The sequence below is a fragment of the Dreissena polymorpha genome, chromosome 15 (assembly GCF_020536995.1).
Source record: "Dreissena polymorpha isolate Duluth1 chromosome 15, UMN_Dpol_1.0, whole genome shotgun sequence".
NCBI lineage: Eukaryota > Metazoa > Mollusca > Bivalvia > Myida > Dreissenidae > Dreissena > Dreissena polymorpha.
The window spans coordinates 3,386,626-3,404,293 of NC_068369.1; the positions used below are offsets into that span (position 1 = coordinate 3,386,626).

The 17,668-nt window shown below is 36.4% G+C and overlaps 2 protein-coding genes across 3 annotated transcripts in view; both read left to right on the forward strand.

Annotated features, from left to right (window-relative positions):
- LOC127860781 (titin-like) overlaps positions 1-17,668 on the forward strand; it is a 218,787-nt gene that overhangs the window by 188,026 nt on the left and 13,093 nt on the right. The window lies entirely within an intron of this gene.
- LOC127860034 (hemicentin-1-like) overlaps positions 1-17,668 on the forward strand; it is a 103,050-nt gene that overhangs the window by 72,289 nt on the left and 13,093 nt on the right. For both annotated transcript variants that reach the window (XM_052397782.1, XM_052397784.1), the window contains exons 9-10: positions 5,193-5,480; positions 5,788-6,093. In XM_052397782.1, the coding sequence (XP_052253742.1) occupies positions 5,193-5,480; positions 5,788-6,093 (594 nt within the window). The remainder of the gene's footprint in view (positions 1-5,192; positions 5,481-5,787; positions 6,094-17,668) is intronic.

Consider the following 17,668-nt stretch of genomic DNA (forward strand, 5'->3'; position numbering starts at 1 on the left):
TTTTGTGTCCAAAGCCATATCTTGGAAGTGCTTTGGCGGATTTCATAGAGAAACTTGGTATGAGTATATATATGGATAAGAGGATGATGCACGCCAAATGGCATAAAACACCATTGGATAATAACGGAGTTACGGCCCTTTGTATCTTGAAAAAAAATGCTTTTTGTGTGTGTTGGGAGCCATATCTTGGAAGTTCTTTGACAGATTACATTGAAACTTGGTATGAGTATATACATGTAAATGGATAAGAGGATGATGCACGTTGGCGTTGTCCATCTTTCCAGAAATATTTGTGTCCAGAAGTATATTGGCAGGGGATATAAATTCAACGAATTTGCTTGTTCAAGTTGTTTTCATCTGATCTTTACCAAACTTGGTCAGATGTTGTATCTAGATGATGTCTAGGTCAAAATCGAATTGGGCCATGCCGGGTCAAAAACTAGGTCATGGGGTCATTTAGTGCGTTTTAAACATTGAGCATGGAGTACACTCTCTAATTAAAGTAGTTGTCATTCCATCTTCACCAATCTTGGTCAGAAGTTGTATCTAGATGATGTCTAGGTCAAGTTTGAATAAGGGTAATGCCAGGTCAAAAACTAGGTCACGGGGTCTCTTAGTGAGTTTTAAACATTCAGTATGTTGTAAGCTGTTTTTTGTGAAGACAACATGCAAAATATTTTGTGTCAATGCGGCATGTGGGGGTATTTGTCACGTCTGTGACAAAGCTCTAGTTTTGGTTAGCTTAATTATTTTGTATTAATTATTTACAATGCTTATTCAAATCATGTCACTGAGATGGGCGCTAGACAATCACATGGGGCACTAGATTAATATATAGAAAATAACAGGTTACTGCCTTATCTTTTTGTAATATATTAGGCAAGGCTTAGAATATTATAACTGCGAGGCTTGCAAAGCCGTTATTTTATTTGTGCCTAGCCAGATATATTACAAAAATATCAGGCAGTAACCTGTTTTTAGCTCACCTGAGCACAATGTGCTCATGGTGAGCTTTTGTGATCGCCTTTTGTCCGTCCTCCGTTGTCCGTTGTCCGTCGTACATTGTGTGAAGTCAACATTTGCCTTGTTCACTCTATAGAGGCCACATTTATTGTCCAATCTTCATGAAATTTGGTCAGTAGATTTGTTTCAATGATATCTTGGATGAGTTTGAAAATGGCTGCCAAGGGGCGGGGCATTTTTCCTTATATGGCTATAGCAAAATCTTGTTAACACTCTAGAAGCCACATTTATTGTCCGATCCTCATGAAACTTGGTCAGAAGAATTATCCCAATGATATCTTGGAATAGAGTTCGAAAATGATGTCGGTTGGTTGAAAATCATGGCCGCCAGGGGGCGGGGCATTTTCCCTTATATGGCTATAGTAAAACCTTGTTAACACTCGAGAGGCCACATTTATTTTCCGATCTTCATGAAACTTGCTCAGATGATTTGTCCCAATGATATCTTGGATGAGTTCAAAAATGGTAACATTGGCTTGAAAAACATGGTTGCCAAGGGGTGGGGCATTTTTCCTTATATGGCTATATATGGCTATAGTAAAATCTTGTTAACTTTCTAGTTTGCTCAATCTTCATGAAATTTGGTCAGAACATTGGTTTCCTGTGTAGTAAAGTTTGGTTTTATTATGTCAATATTATGTGACATTAACTGTATTATGTAATTTTTCATAACACAGAATTTTCATAGTTAACATAACTGTTTTAGTCATTAACACTTATGATAAGCCTTTCAACTAAGAGATAACTGAAAGAAAGAAAACATGTACATGATTTTGCAGTATTTATGCAGTATTTATCTCCCTTGTTTAACCTGGTTAACCTAAGCTCTTTCTAGACTAACAGTAACTTATATTTATATCAGTTTTTTGACAGATTTTGAACTTCTTTTTACATTCATTAAGGTATTTGTTGTATGTTGTTCATTTTTGTAACGATACTTAGATTCTTTAGACTTGACTTGTACCTGTTCTTAATTTTCTGTCATTGTTCTTCATTTTCCGAGTTCTTGGAATAAAAATAAGTGATTTTTGTTAAAGCTGCCTTGGTTTTCACTTATAAATAAATTTTTTGAGTGTATTTAGGCGTCCCTGACTGAACGCCTTTAGTTAATTGAATTACAACCAGTCAGTATATTCATCCTGACCGGAAATAAGAGTTTGTCAAATAAATATTTCTGCATTACATAAGTTCTTACAAAGTTACATAACTTGTAACCGTCCTGCGACCGGTTCATTTGCGTAAGTGAAGGAGACCGCACTACCACACCTGGATAGGACAGTTGAGTTCATTAATGGTTTGGATCGGTAAAAAAAAACATGGCCGCCAGGGGGGGGGGTCTTTTTCCTTATATAGTAAAAAAGCTTGTGAACACTCTAGAAGTCACATGTTTTGCCTAATCATCATGAAATTTTGTCAAAACATTAGTTATGTGGATGTCTCGGACGAGTTTGAAAATGGTCGTGATCAGTGAAAAAACATGGCCGCCAGGGAGTGGGGCAGTTTTCTTTACATGTATATAGTAACAACATGTGAACAGTCTATGAGGCACACTTTTTTCCCAATCTTCATGAAATTTGGACATATCTTGGAAGAGTTAAAAAATATTTCAGGTCTGTTAAAAAACATGTCCGCCAAGGGGCCATTTATTGTTCATTCTTCATGATACTTGGTTAGAACATTTGTTCCATTGATATCTTGGGCTGCAAAGAAAAGTTATAGTTATATGACCATCTTCCACACATGACTGATATAAGAACTCCCTGTTGACCATGATAAAAAAATATATCAGGCAACGTTATATCAGGCAGATATCAATGCAGTGGTATGATAAAAACTTATTTCGAAAAATTGCTTTGCAAATTGTATTGTTCAATACCGCAAGTCTCAGTGTTGTAATATTTTTTATGCCCTCTTTCGAAGAAAAGGGGGTATATAGTTTTCGCACTGTGCGTCAGACTGTCAGTCTGTCACACTTTTCGTGTCCGCTCTCTAATTCAAACAGTTTTCATCCGATCTTTACCAAACTTGGTCAGAAGTTGTATCTACACAATATCTAGGTTAAGTTCGAATATGGGTCACTCCGGGTCAAAAACTAGGTCACAGAGTCACTTAGTGCATTTCAAGTATTTAGGATGGTGTCCGCTCTCTAATTAAAGTAGTTTTCATCTGATCTTTACCAAACTTGGTCAGAAATTGTATCAAGACAATATCTAGGTCAAGTTCGAATAAGGGTCACTCCGGGTCAAAAACTAGGTCACGGGGTCACTTAGTGCATTTCAAGGATTTAACATGGTGTCCGCTCTCTAATTGAAGTAGGTTTCATCTGATCTTGACCATTTATGGTCAGAAGTTGTATCAAGACAATATCTAGGTCAAGTTCGAATAAGGGTCACTCCGGGTCAAAAACTAGGTCACAGAGTCACTTAGTGCATTTCAAGTATTTAGGATGGTGTCCGCTCTCTAATTAAAGTAGTTTTCATCTGATCTTTACCAAACTTGGTCAGAAATTGTATCAAGACAATATCTAGGTCAAGTTCGAATAAGGGTCACTCCGGGTCAAAAACTAGGTCACGGGGTCACTTAGTGCATTTCAAGGATTTAACATGGTGTCCGCTCTCTAATTGAAGTAGGTTTCATCTGATCTTGACCATTTATGGTCAGAAGTTGTATCAAGACAATATCTAGATCAAGATCGAATATGGGTCATGCCGGGTCAAAAACTAGGTCACAAGGTGAATTTCAATAACTTCTATCAAAGCGTTTATTGGGGGACATATGTCATCCTATGGAGACATCTCTTGTTTATCTTACAAAGTTTGTTCTTACCATATCCCCTGGTGTCAAAATTGGGCACACTCTGGGGATGACATGGTTAATATCGACTTAATTAACAAAATTACGGTACTATTTTCCTCTTTCAATCCGCATTTTGGAACATTATTCAGGTCAGCCATATAGTGGATTATTTGCCCTCTCTTATGTCTATTGTGAAATCTGTGTACACTATCTCTCTAAATCAGTTTAGGTCCTTGGAGTCTCAGTGGAGCGTCAATGGCCTTGGCCCTCTTGATCCTCTATAAAATTGAATTTATAATCCTCAAAGTTTTATGAACTCAACTTCTCTTTATAACTATGTGCCATATTTCACTCAGCTTTCACATCTGAATAGGTAATATCGTAAATATCGTGTTGAGAAGGGAGTTTTTCTGCAACCAGTTTAGACAGAACTATGGCTCTTTGTAATTTAGACCACTGTAGAATATACAGTCGATTTGTCTGTGTCCAAATATGCCTTGTGCAGACATCAGTGTCTGATTCTAGTTCCAATAAAATTTAGGTGGAGTTCGAAAATACCATAATTACTCTAAGTTTTTGGACACTCTAAAATTTCGAAAACCCCTGTTTTTAACCAAAATAATCATTTTTCGTGACTCAGACATACGGGTTTTTAATGACTCAAAATTTACGGACAGTTCATTCTACAATGCTATTGTACCACAGTTCTGCCTTGTTGCGTTTATCTGATGACACTTCAATGGTATGTTTTACAACAGGATTAAGGAAATCTTGCAGACGAATGCCCTTAGGCGATGGCCCTTTACATTTGTGTTATGCGTAAAAAACTATATACACCAGTAATAGACAATTGTTCCATCCAAAAGCTGAGTGAAGCATTTCTAAAAGTAATTTATACTAAACGGCATGGCATTTTACAAGCACATGCTAATATTCTGTGGAACAGTTGATGTTATACACATTGCATACCTGTATAGGAATGTCATAGCAAAATTTTAGAGTATCTTATAATTTTTGAAACACCTGTATTTTTTGTCTCTTAATTTTAGACTTATGTATTTTTTTGTCTCTAAATTTTGGACACATGTATTTTAAAAATATTTGTTGTGTTTAAATTTTAAGACATGACAAAATCTAGTTAAGTGTCCAAATCTTAGAGTAGTTCCATTCTGTTGAACTACATTGGAATATTTTTTCTAAATGCTATATTAGTTGGTTGTTAAATTATTATACTGGTTGTAAACTATATCTGCACAGAACAGTTGAGCTTCTTTGTGTGTTTGGTTAGCAGCCTTGTTTGTGGTGTTTGAAGATGTAAATCCATGGTTGTTTATAATGTAATAAACTTTTAAATGTATTCCATTGTATTGTAGATCCAGCTGAGACAATGTCATTTTATGCCAACAATGTAATGGATAAAACAACGATAACAGCCACCAATGGGGATGATCTACGCATAGTGTGTACAACAGACAGTAACCCAATGTCACAGATACAGTTGCTGCTTGGTGGGAGATCCATTAACGAAACATTGAACAGACAACTAGACTTCAACAAAGCCAACACCTCGTGTGAATACGACATGGGCGAATATACATGCATGGCACAGAATGAGTTGAATACAGTGGCAGTGATGAGGAGACTGCAATACTTTGTAAAGTGTGAGTACAACTTAATCTTGGGTTTTGCCTATCAAAAAGGTCTGTGTGATATAATATTTGTTTCAGAGCTTTCAATGTATCATTTGTCCTTCTGCCAGTTATATTTTTAAAGTCATTTTTAATATCCAAATAAATATATGGACACATTCATGTTATCAGATTTCTGAATATTGTGATGTTGGTAGATTTAGCAAAGTAAACACTAATTGAACATTTTGTGTGTTAACTTACTATTATGAACGTTTAAGTAATTTGCATTTATATTACTGATGAATGTAATATTTTATAATGTTTGTTGTTTGGCCAGGTACACCACGTTTGTCTCCCTTTGTTTCAACCATCACCAATGTCACAGGTCGTCTGCACATGCCTGGAATTATCCCAATATCAGTCATAGCTTATCCAGAACCAACATTTGTGTGGCAAAAACTCAATGTCTCTAACTGGCAGACAATAGCTGACACAAGTCGAGTGTTTATCGCCACATCGACAAATAGACTTCAGTCTAATGTAATCATAACCAATGTGGCACAAGAGGACTTCGGAACCTATCGCGCCATTGTAAATAATTCCGAAGGTGGAGCAACTTTTGAATTAATATTTCAGAGTTCTGGTAAGTTTTAATGAAAACTGTACGGTTTTGAAAAAAAAGAGGTCATATCCATGACTGTGTTCAAAGAATGTGTTACCATAATAACTCTATGTTTTCGGACACTCTAAGTTTTCGGACACCCCTATTTTTTAGCAAAAATAATTATTTTTCGTGACTCTTAATTTTCGGACATACGAGTTTTCGTCCATAATTAATGTCTCTAAGTTTTCGAACAGTATATTTGACAGCGCTATTTTACCAAATTTCAGTCCTGTTTTTTATATCGAATGACACTTCGATCATGGGGTTTTACAACCACATTAACATCATAAAACATGGCATGTTCATACCTGAGGGCAACGGACCATTATATTGGCGTTATTGGGTAAATAACCTTGTAAACGGGTATTAAACAATGGTTTCGCCCGATAGCATAAGTGTTATGACAATTACCAGGGGTATTGCCAATAAACAGTTCAATTATCTTCCACAATTGTACTACCCCTTCTAAGTAAAATAACTGTGACAAATACTAAACGCTTCAAAGTGTTATGCACCCTATTGCAAGTTTTACGAACAATAGAAGGGATTAGGCAACAACTATTGGAAATGAACAAACAAAGAATTCATAGTTTGCTTTTTTTATCGCGTTAATTACAGGTTCATACTTGCGAGTATCGGTACATCACATGCTCATCTTTGAACTCGTGAGTCAAAGTACAACCTTGTAGTAACTTTCTTTCAAATAAATTAAGAATTTAAAATTTATTAAAATGCAGTGGAAACATATATAACTGTAATCTATCCTTTACGGCATGGTATTTTGCAAGTGCGTGCTATTACCGGTAGTCGTTAATACAATTGACGCTATTTTCGACTCTAAGTTTTCGGACACCTGTATTTTGTGAATATTTTTCATATCTAAGTTTTTGGACACAAATATTTAACCAGGTTTTCCGAAGGAAAAAACTGGTTATAAGATTGGCGAATGCGGGCGGGCTGGCTGGCTGGCGGGCTGGCTGGCTGGCGGGCTGGCGGAATAAGCTTGTCCGGGCCATAACTATGTCGTTCATTGTCAGATTTTAAAATCATTTGGCACATTTGTTCACCATCATTGGACGGTGTGTCGCGCGAAATAATTACGTCGATATCTCCAAGGTCAAGGTCACACTTTGAGTTCAAAGGTCAAAAATGGCCATAAATGAGCTTGTCCGAGCCATAACTATGTTGTTCATCGTCAGATTTTAAAATCATTTGGCACATTTGTTCACCATCATTCGACGGTGTGTCGCGCGAAATAATTACGTCGATATCTCCAAGGTCAAGGTCACACTTTGAGTTCAAAGGTCAAAAATGGCCATAAATGAGCTTGTCCTGGCCATAACTATGTCATTCATTGTGAGATTTTAAAATCATTTGGCACATTTGTTCACCATCATGGGACGGTGTGTCCCACGAAAGAATCACGTCAATATCTCCAATGTCAAGGTCGCCACAACTAAAAATAGATTTAAAAAAAAAAAAAAACTTACAAAGGGGGTTAATTTTTTTTGGTCATTTCAAAAGTTCAGTTTGAGTTTTCTCCCTTTATCAGATTTTTTTTTCACAATGAAAACCTGGTTTTGTGACAATTTTGTCCCTTGTTTTTATTATTTTTAAGTGTCCGAAAACGTAGAGTAATAACGTTTTGTTTTTTTTTTAATTCCTTTCTGTTGTTGTCGATTTGAGACATAAAAACAATTTAAGTACACCACCTGAAGGGATATGGCTAATGTGTAGTATTTGGCAATAAACGCATATTTACAAACAAGTCGTTATTATAAAGAGGTGTTACAATAATATATCTGGCTTTTTGTAATCAGATGTTGGTAATGTGTAAGTTCTGTGCATAAGTCAGTTTGACAATTGCTTGTTAGTCACCTAACTTTTCACTAGATGGGTTTATAGGTTAAACCTCTGTTATGTCTTTTTATGTCCCCCAGTCTATACTGGGAACATATTGTTATTGCCCTGTTTGTTTGTTGGTTTGTTGGTTTTTTTGCGTCAAACTTTAACATTGGCTATAACTTTTGCAATATTGAAGATAGCATTTTGATATTTGGCATGCTTATGTATCTCATGGAGCTGCACATTTTGAGTGGTGAAAGGTCAAGGTCATCCTTCAAGATCAAGCGTCAATTATATGGGGGGGGGGACATAGTGTTTCACAAACGCATCTCGTTTTTTCTATCTGTCTGTCTGTTTGCTTAATGTCCATGCTGCGATTGGGCTGTCCAGTTAGCGCATTGGTTGATACACAAGCTTCCCATCTAGGCGACCCGGTGTAATCCATACTTCCAGAAGCATGTGAGTTTGGTTGGTGTTCTTCATAACGGACAGGGTACTCCAGCTTCCCCCCTCAACACACTTCCACGCCAAAATGGAAAATCTTTCAATTACAGCTTTTTAATTGGAATTGCAGCTATAATTAAAACTTTCTTTCCATTTTCATGTGATAGAAGTGCTGGTACAAACTCTTGGTCCACACATAATGCAGCCTTAGGCTCAGAAGGACCTCATAAACTTCTAAATATATACATGCCGTCCTGGTTACATTAAAATAAATAATCGAGTCATATAATTTTCTCTTACGACATATGTTATGTTATTTGTTAAAAAGTTGTCCTGTTCTTTTGGAGATATAATGATAGGGACAGCATATTTGTTCACTACTTAATCACTGAAATATAATAAAGTTAGAGTGTATAGTGAACGTTTGCACTGAAACAGTAACATTTCTTTAAAAAAATGGCCAACCATATTGGTCAAGTTCAAATCTGGGTCTAGTACATTAATAAAACTAGGTCACTAGGTAAATTTTTTGAGAATATGTAGACTAAGAATAGTGTTACACGAATTACTTGTTAAATGGGAATACCCTGTCCTGATTGATCGTCAAATATAAGCATTGCCCATTTTTAACTATATGAAGTCAAGTGTATGGGGCACCAATATGTTGGCACTGTCGGACATTCCATTTTACGGACATTTTTTCAAAACGCTTTAAAATATTGACCTACATGACAAACAGATGTAGTGTGAGTTTTGTTACATTCCATTGATGTTTGGCAACAAAATGTTCTCTATAATAACTGTGTCCTGTGTTTTTTTTTAAGAAATGCTTTCATATATTAAGCTGATTTTTGGCATGTGAGTCTAACTTAATGACTTACAGATGAAGTGTGAGTTTTGTTCTGGTAAATTGATTTTCAGCCAAGTTATGGGCCTTGGACAAATAATGTTTCTGTTTTCAGGAGGTTTTTTTATGAAACGCTTTAAGATGTTTAGCTGATTTTTTGGGTTTACCCACATGAGTTACAGACGAAGTGTGAGTTTTGTTTCGGTCTATAGATTTGTTGCGAAGTTATGGGCCTCTGACTAAGAAATTTTCTCTATAATAACCGTTTCCCATAGAATGTTACTAAACGCTTTAATATATTAAGCTGATTTTTGGTATGTGTCTACCTACATGACTTAAAGATCAAGTGAATTTTGTTCTGGTCCATTGATTTTTAGCCGGATTTTTTTCGAAAAAATCTCGGCTTATAGATTGATGTTGTCGGGCGGGCGGGGGGGCGGGCGGGCGGGCGGGGTGGCGGCGTGCTCGAAAATGTTAAAGTTCTTATTTCATGGTATAACTTTGGTATGCTTGGACCTAGAGTCTTCAAACTTGACATGAAGGTTGGCCAGGATTAACAGATGACCACTGGTCATTTCAAGGTCATTCATTTGAAGGTCAAGGTCACTGTGACCTTCAATATAAAAAATGTTAAAGTTGTTATAACTTTGGTATGCTTGGACCTAGAGTCTTGAAACTTGACATGAAGGTTGGCCATAACTAGTTAGTAACCACTGGTCATTTCAAGGTCATTCATTTGAAGGTCAAGGTCACTGTGACCTTGAATGTAAAAATGTTAAAGTTCTTATTTCATGGTATAACTTTGGTATGCTTGGACCTAGAGTCTTCAAACTTGACATGAAGGTTGGCCAGGATTAACAGATGACCACTGGTCATTTCAAGGTCATTCATTTGAAGGTGAAGGTCACTGTGACCTTCAATATAAAAATGTTAAAGTTGTTATAACTTTGGTATGCTTGGACCTAGAGTCTTGAAACTTGACATGAAGGTTGGCCAGAACTAGTAAGTAACCACTGGACATTTCAAGGTCATTCATTTGAAGGTCAAGGTCACTGTGACCTTGAATGTAAAAATGTTAAAGTTGTTATAACTTTGGTATGCTTGGACCTAGAGTCTTGAAACTTGACATGAAGGTTGGCCAGAACTAGTAAGTAACCACTGGACATTTCAAGGTCATTCATTTGAAGGTCAAGGTCACTGTGACCTTGAATGTAAAAATGTTAAAGTTCTTATTTCATGTTATAACTTTGGTATGCTTGTACCTAGAGTCTTCAAACTTGAAATAAAGATTGGCCAGTACTAGAAGATGACCACTGGTCATTTCAATGTCATTCATTTGAAGGTCAAGGTCACTGTGACCTTAAATGTTAAAATGTTAAAATTGTTATAACTTTGGTATGCTTGGACATAGAGTCTTCAAACTTGACATGAAGGTTTGCAAGCACACTTAGATGACCACTGGTCATTTCAAGGTCATTCATTCTAAGGTCAAGGTCACTGTGACCTTGAATGTAAAAATGTTAAAGTTCTTATAACTTTGGTAGGTAAAAATGTTAAAGTTCTTATTCCATGTTATAACTTTGGTATGCTTGTACCTAGAGTCTTCAAACTTGACATAAAGGTTGGCCAGTACTAGAAGATCACCACTGCTCATTTCAATGTCATTCATTTGAAGGTCAAGGTCACTGTGACCTTCAATGTTAAAATGTTAAAATTGTTATAACTTTGGTATGCTTGGACCTAGAATCTCAAACTTGACGTAAAGGTTTGCAAGCACACTTAGATGACCACTGGTCATTTCAAGGTCATTCATTTCAATGTGTAGGTATGTGAAAGCAAAACAATAAATAGTATTATTTCATCTAAGTTTATTTTCTTACATTTGATAATGAAATTGATGGAAACTTCAAACAATATGTTACTAATTTGCTAATAAAAAAATTGAGATCAAACTTTCCTAATTGTCAATTCAAGTTCATATTTGTGACCTTAAATGTTATTGTTGTTCATGTATATGCATGCATTCAAAACATAACACAAGGTTTGCTCATGCCTTGAAAAGTACTTACATTTCATTTTGACCTTTGAACAATATTTCAGTAATTTAAGTATTGCATTGACAAAAACACGAAAGGTACTTTCCTGTCATTTAAATCAAAAATCCGGCTTCAATGCGGTCATCTCCGACCGCGGAACTCTTGTAGGAGAAGTAATGGGCCTTGGACTCATGTCTAGAATAACTGTTTTCCGGAGATTTTTATGAAGCAATCTCAGATAATAAGCAGATTTGTGGTATGTGAGTCTGCATACATGACTTACAGATGAAGTTTGAGTTTTGTTCCGGTCCATTGATTCTTGGCAAAGTTATGGGCCGAGGACTTAGAAATTTTCTCTCTTATAACTCTTTTCGGGAGTATTTTTACAAAAAGTTTCAGATATTCAGCTGTTTTAAGCTCACCTGAGCATGATGTGCTCATGGTGAGCTTTTGTGATCCCCTTTTGTCCGTCGTGCGTCGTCAACATTTGCCTGGTTAACACTCTAGATGCCATATTGATTGTCTGATCTGGTCAGAAGATTCGTCTCAATGATATCTTGAATTAGTTAGAAAATGGTTCTGGTTGCTTGAAAAACATGGCCGCCAAGGGGCAGAGCATTTTTCCTTATGGCTATATATGGCTATAGTAAAACCTTGCTAACACTCCAGAGGTCACAGTGATTTTATGATCTTCATGAAAATCAGTCAGAACATTCGTCCCATTGATATCTTGGACGAGTTCAAAAATGGTTCTGGCTGGTTGATAACATGGCCGCCAGGGTGCGGGGCTTTTTTCCTTAAATGGCTATAGTAAAACCTTGTTGACACTCTAGAGGCTACATTTATTGTCAGATCATCATGAAACTTGGTCAGAAGATTTGTGTCAATGATATTCTGGACTAGTTAAAAATGGTTCCATTGGTTGAAAAACATGGCAAACAGGGGGTGGGGCATTTTTCCTTATATGGCTATTTATATAGCTATAGTAAAACCTTGTTAACACTCTAGTGACCACATATATTTTCTGATCTTCATGAAACTTGGTCAGAAGATTTGTCTCAATCATATTTTTGACCAGTTTGAAAATGATTCTGGTCGGTTGAAAACATTGCGGCCTTTTGGGCGGGGCATTTTTCCTATAATGGTTATTGTAAAACCTTGTTAACACTCTAGAGGCCACATTTATTGTCCGATCATCATAAAACTGGGTTATAAGATTTGTCCTAATGATATCTTGGACAAGTTTGAAAATTGTTTCAGTTGGTTGAAAAACATGGTCACCAAGGGGGACCACTTTAGTGGGGGACATTGTTTTTGCCCTGTCTGTTGGTTTTTGTGTTTGTTTGTTTGTGTGTTTTCATGTTTGTTTTCGTCAAACTTTAATATTTGCCATAGCTTTTGCAATATTGAAGATAGCAACTTGATATTTGGCATGCATGTGTATCTTATAAAATGCATATTTTGAGTGGTGAAAGGTCAAGGTAATCCTTCAAGTTCAAACGTTAAATATAAAGCTTCAAAGTGGCGCAGAAGGGGACATAGTGTTTCTGACAAAAACATTTCTTGGTCCTTATATGGCTAGAGTAAAACCTTGTTAACACTCTAAAGATCACATTTATTTTCAAGTCTTCATTAAACTTGGTCAGAAGATTTGTCCCAATGATATCTTGGACGAGTGTGAAAATGGTTCCGATTGGTTGAAAAGCATGGCCCCAATAGGGCTGGACATTTTTCCTTAGTTGGCTATAGTAAAACCTTGTTAACACCCTAGAGGCAAAATTTATTGTCTGATCTTCATGAAACTTTGGTTAGAACATACGTCCCAATGACATCTTGGATTAGTTTGAAAATGGTTCTGGTCTATTGTAAAAATGGCCACCAGGGTGAAAGGCCTTTTCCTTAAATACCTATATATAACTATAGTAAAACCTTGATAACACTCTATTTTACACATTTATTGTCTGATCATAAAGAAATTTGGTCAGAAGGTGTCCCAATGATATCTTGGACGAGTTCAGAAATGGTTCCGGTTGATTGAAAAACATGGCCACCAGGGTGCGGGGCATTTTTCCTTATATTGCTATGGTAAAAACTTGTTAACACTCTAATTGTTACATTTATTGTCCAATCTTCATAACACTTGGTTAGAACATTTGTTTAAATGATGTCTTGGATGAGTTTGAAAATAGTTCTGGTCTGTTGAAAAACATGGCTGCCAGGGGTCCGGGAATTTAGGAATTTCCTAATTTGGCTATAGTAAAACCTTGTTAGCACTCTAAAAGTTACATTTATAGTTCACTCTTCATGAAACGTGGTCAGAACAGTTGTTCTAAAGATATCTTAGGGCTGCACTGAACAGGTCAATTCGTTTGTATCTCAGGTGAGCAACTTTGGGCCTTTCAGGCCCTCATGTTGGAGAACTTATAGGTTTTTCTCTGGATTAACTGCTTTCTTGCTTTTTTACCCAAGACCCTTTCAAATATTGATCTTATTCGAGGTTTAGTTTTCCGTCTGGTCCATTGATTTTTGACAAAGGAATTTTCTTTAAAATGGCACTGTTTATGCCCCCCTTCGAAGAAGAGGGGGTATATTGTTTTGCACATGTCCGTCGGTCGGTATGTCCACCAGATGGTTTCCGGATGATAACTGAAGAACGCTTAGGCCTAGGATCATGAAACTAAATAGGTACATTGATCATGACTTGCAGATGACCCCTATTAATTTTCAGGTCACTAGGTCAAAGGTCAAGGCCACAGTGACTCGAAATATTAAAACAGTTTCCGGATGATAACTAAAGAATGCTTACGTCTAGGATCATGAAACTTCATAGGTATATTGATCATGACTGGCAAATGACCTCAATTGATTTTCAGGTCACTAGGTCAAAGGTCAAGGTCACAGTGACTCGAAACAGTAAAATGGTTTTCGGTTTGATAACTCAAGAATGCTTATGCCTAGAATCATGAAACTTCATAGGTACAATGATCATGACTGGCAGATGATCCCTATTGATTTTCAGGTAAAAGGTCAAGGTCACAGTGACTCGAAACAGTAAAATGGTTTCCGGCTGATAACTTAAGAATGCTAACGCCTAGGATCATGAAACTTCATAGGAACACTTATCATGACTTGCAGATGACCCCTATTGATTTTCAGGTAACTAGGTCAAAGGTCAAGGTCACAAAGACTCAAAACAGTTTAATGGTTTCCTGATGATAACTCAAGAATAATAAGGCCTAGGATCATGAAACTTCATAGGTACATTGATCATGACTGGCAGATGACTCCTCTTGATTTTCAGGTCACTAGGTCAAAGGTCAAGGCCACAGTGACTCGAAATAGTAAAACGGTTTCCGGATGATAAGTCAAGAATGCTTACGCCTAGGATCATGAAACTTCGTAGGTACATTGATCATGACTGGCAAATGACCCCTATTGATTTTTAGGTCACTAGGTCAAAGGTCAAGGTCACAGTGACTTGAAACGGTAAAATGGTTTTCAGTTGGATAACTCAAGAATCCTTAGGCCTAGAATCATGAAACTTCATAGGTACATAAATCATGACTGGCAGATGACCCCTATAGATTTTCAGGTCACTAGGTCAAAGGTATAGGTCACAGTGACTCGAAACAGTAAAATGGTTTCTGGCTGATTACTCAAGAATGCTTACGCCTAGGATCATGTTACTTCATAGGAACATTTATCATGACTGGCAGATGACCCCTATTGATTTTCAGGTCACTAGGTCAAAGGTCAAGGTCACAATGACTCGAAACAGTAAAATGGTTTCCTGATGATAACTCAAGAATAATTAGGCCTAGGATCATGAAACTTCATAGGTACATTTATCATGACTGGCAGATGACCCCTATAGATTTTCAGGTCACTACGTCAAAGGTCAAGGTCACAGTGACAAAAAACTTATTCACACAATGGCTGCCACTACAACTGACAGCCCATATGGGGGGCATGCATGTTTTACAAACAGCCATTGTCTGGATTGTTTCCTGTGCATTTATTGACTTCATGTTTGGTGTGTGAGTCAACTTACAGGACTTACAAATCAAGTTCAAGTTTTTTTCTGGTCCATTGATGTTTGAAAAAGCACAAGGCTTGGATTCAACAATTTTTTCTAAAATAACACTTTTTCAAAATGAAAACAAAAGTTTAACTATTGTGTTTATTTCACTTGTTAGTCCCATATTCACCGCATGTAATGTGTGTTATAAAAGGCAAACAATACATTGGTATAAGTAGATAAAAATTATGCGAGTCGAGTGAACAACATAATGTTTCCTCACATGGCTTATTATGGGTTTATTTCTTCATCATGTAAATATATCATATGTTAATATTTGATAAACATGCAGTTTACTTTCCAAACATTTAAACCACACTTTCATAGCCGTTTCATGCGAAAATGGGCCTCTTGGTCTTTTGGCCTGCAGAGCTCAAGATTTTATATGGTTTGTTTGAGTATTTAATACAATGCTGTTTAATACCAATACATTTCTTATTATAATTATGGTGTGGTTCATTCTTTGTTTGACTCAAACCAAGCGACGGGTACGCTCAAGTAGTGAGTTACGATAGTAAACAGCACAAGATTACAAAGGCTTGCGAATAATAAGTCTCGCAGAACCGTATATTCTTGCATTATAAAAGCCATAGTCGCATCGTATTTGTGTTAAGCGTGCTTCGTTGTATTTTTGCTCAGCCCAGGTCATTCATAATCTGAGGCTATTAATAGATGCTGATAAACAAGTACAGTGGAATGTTGTGTAATCTGTTTCATAGTGCATGCTACCACAGCGGGGTTAAATTTGATATGTCTGGAAAACATAATTTTGTTCTCAACAGATAGGGGTGATCTTTTGTATTTGCGAGTGCTAAAAACGCAATAGTAGAAGGTTAAGTTTGTTTACATTCACAGTTCCCAATAAATAAAACGTTGAACATGAGTTCACCAATTACTACAGGTATAGTATAAACAACAACAAAAATGCTTCATAATAGCTGCTAAAACCGAATATAAAACACAACTAAATATAACAAAAAATATCTTTTTAAAAGGTAGGCGGTGTAAATGCTGACTTTGAAATAAAAATTGCAATTGTATCTTAATAATTAAATTGAAACTAAAAGTTTAATTATTGTGTTTGTTAACTTGTAAGTCGCATATTAACAGCATGAAATGTGTGTTATCATTGTCAAACCACACATTAGTGTAAGTAGATAAAAATTATACTACGGAAGTACTACACATTAGTGTAAGTAGATTAAAATATACTACGGGAGTGCAAGTCATATGTGTCCCCACATGCCTTATTATGAGTGTATTTCTTCACCATAGAAATATATTGTATGTTAATATTTGATTTACACGCTGTTTTCTTTTGACACATTTAAATTACACGTTTATAGCCGCGTCATGCAAAAGGGGTTCTTATGCATTTTGGCCAGCGTATCTTAAGCCCAACCTATGCATTTGCGCAGTCTGGTCTGAGACGATATTGTTCGCTATAAAATCACCCAGTGTCATGGTCTCATTATGTATCTCATGACCAACCTGAGAGATGCGCAGGCTGAGTGGGCTTTACATATGATGGGCGCATATGGAAAAAGACCCATTTTGGCCTGACGTGGGTCATTAAAAATCTCATTGCGAAATTGTAAATGGCACATTTTAGCACAATGCTTTTCAAACAAAATTGATTTCAAAATAGCAAACTTGTAAATAAGGGCAGCCTTTCCAGGCTTTTAGGAACGATTTCCAGACATGCTGACCGAGTACGGAAAACATTTGTGGATGGATAATTTTCCTCTTATCGTGACCCTGTACTATTTGTTTGTTTTCTCATCTTGAAAGCAAAACTTTGTTTATCGATAGTTAATAATATATACCCCGGACGATTTAGTGAACGAGTATTGACCATGAAATTCTGCGAGATGGATTTTAACACGTAATTGTAACTGGGCCACAATTTGTGTCGTTTGAACATACAGAGAGTAGTTGGAAATTCCTTACACTGAATAGTGATACATCCTTTGCGCTTAGCACAGAATCAGTGATGTTGCCAAAGTTCAGAGGTTTAATCTTGAATCTGCCTATGAAATATTCGAATATATTCATGCGTGTCTGCTGGCGTTATGTAAAAGTCATTTAAGGAGAAAAGCTGGGTAAAACAGCTCTATACCTATGCTTAATTTGCATCTTAAATTATGCAATAGCGAACAACTTCAGTGCCTTCAGCACTTTGATTATATGATACCATCACTTAAATATTTATTAAATGAAATGTATACCAAACAAGTTATAGCCTAAATGAACACGTTTATTCCTGTTTGTTGCAGAACCAAACTTTTGTCTCTGATCGGTATG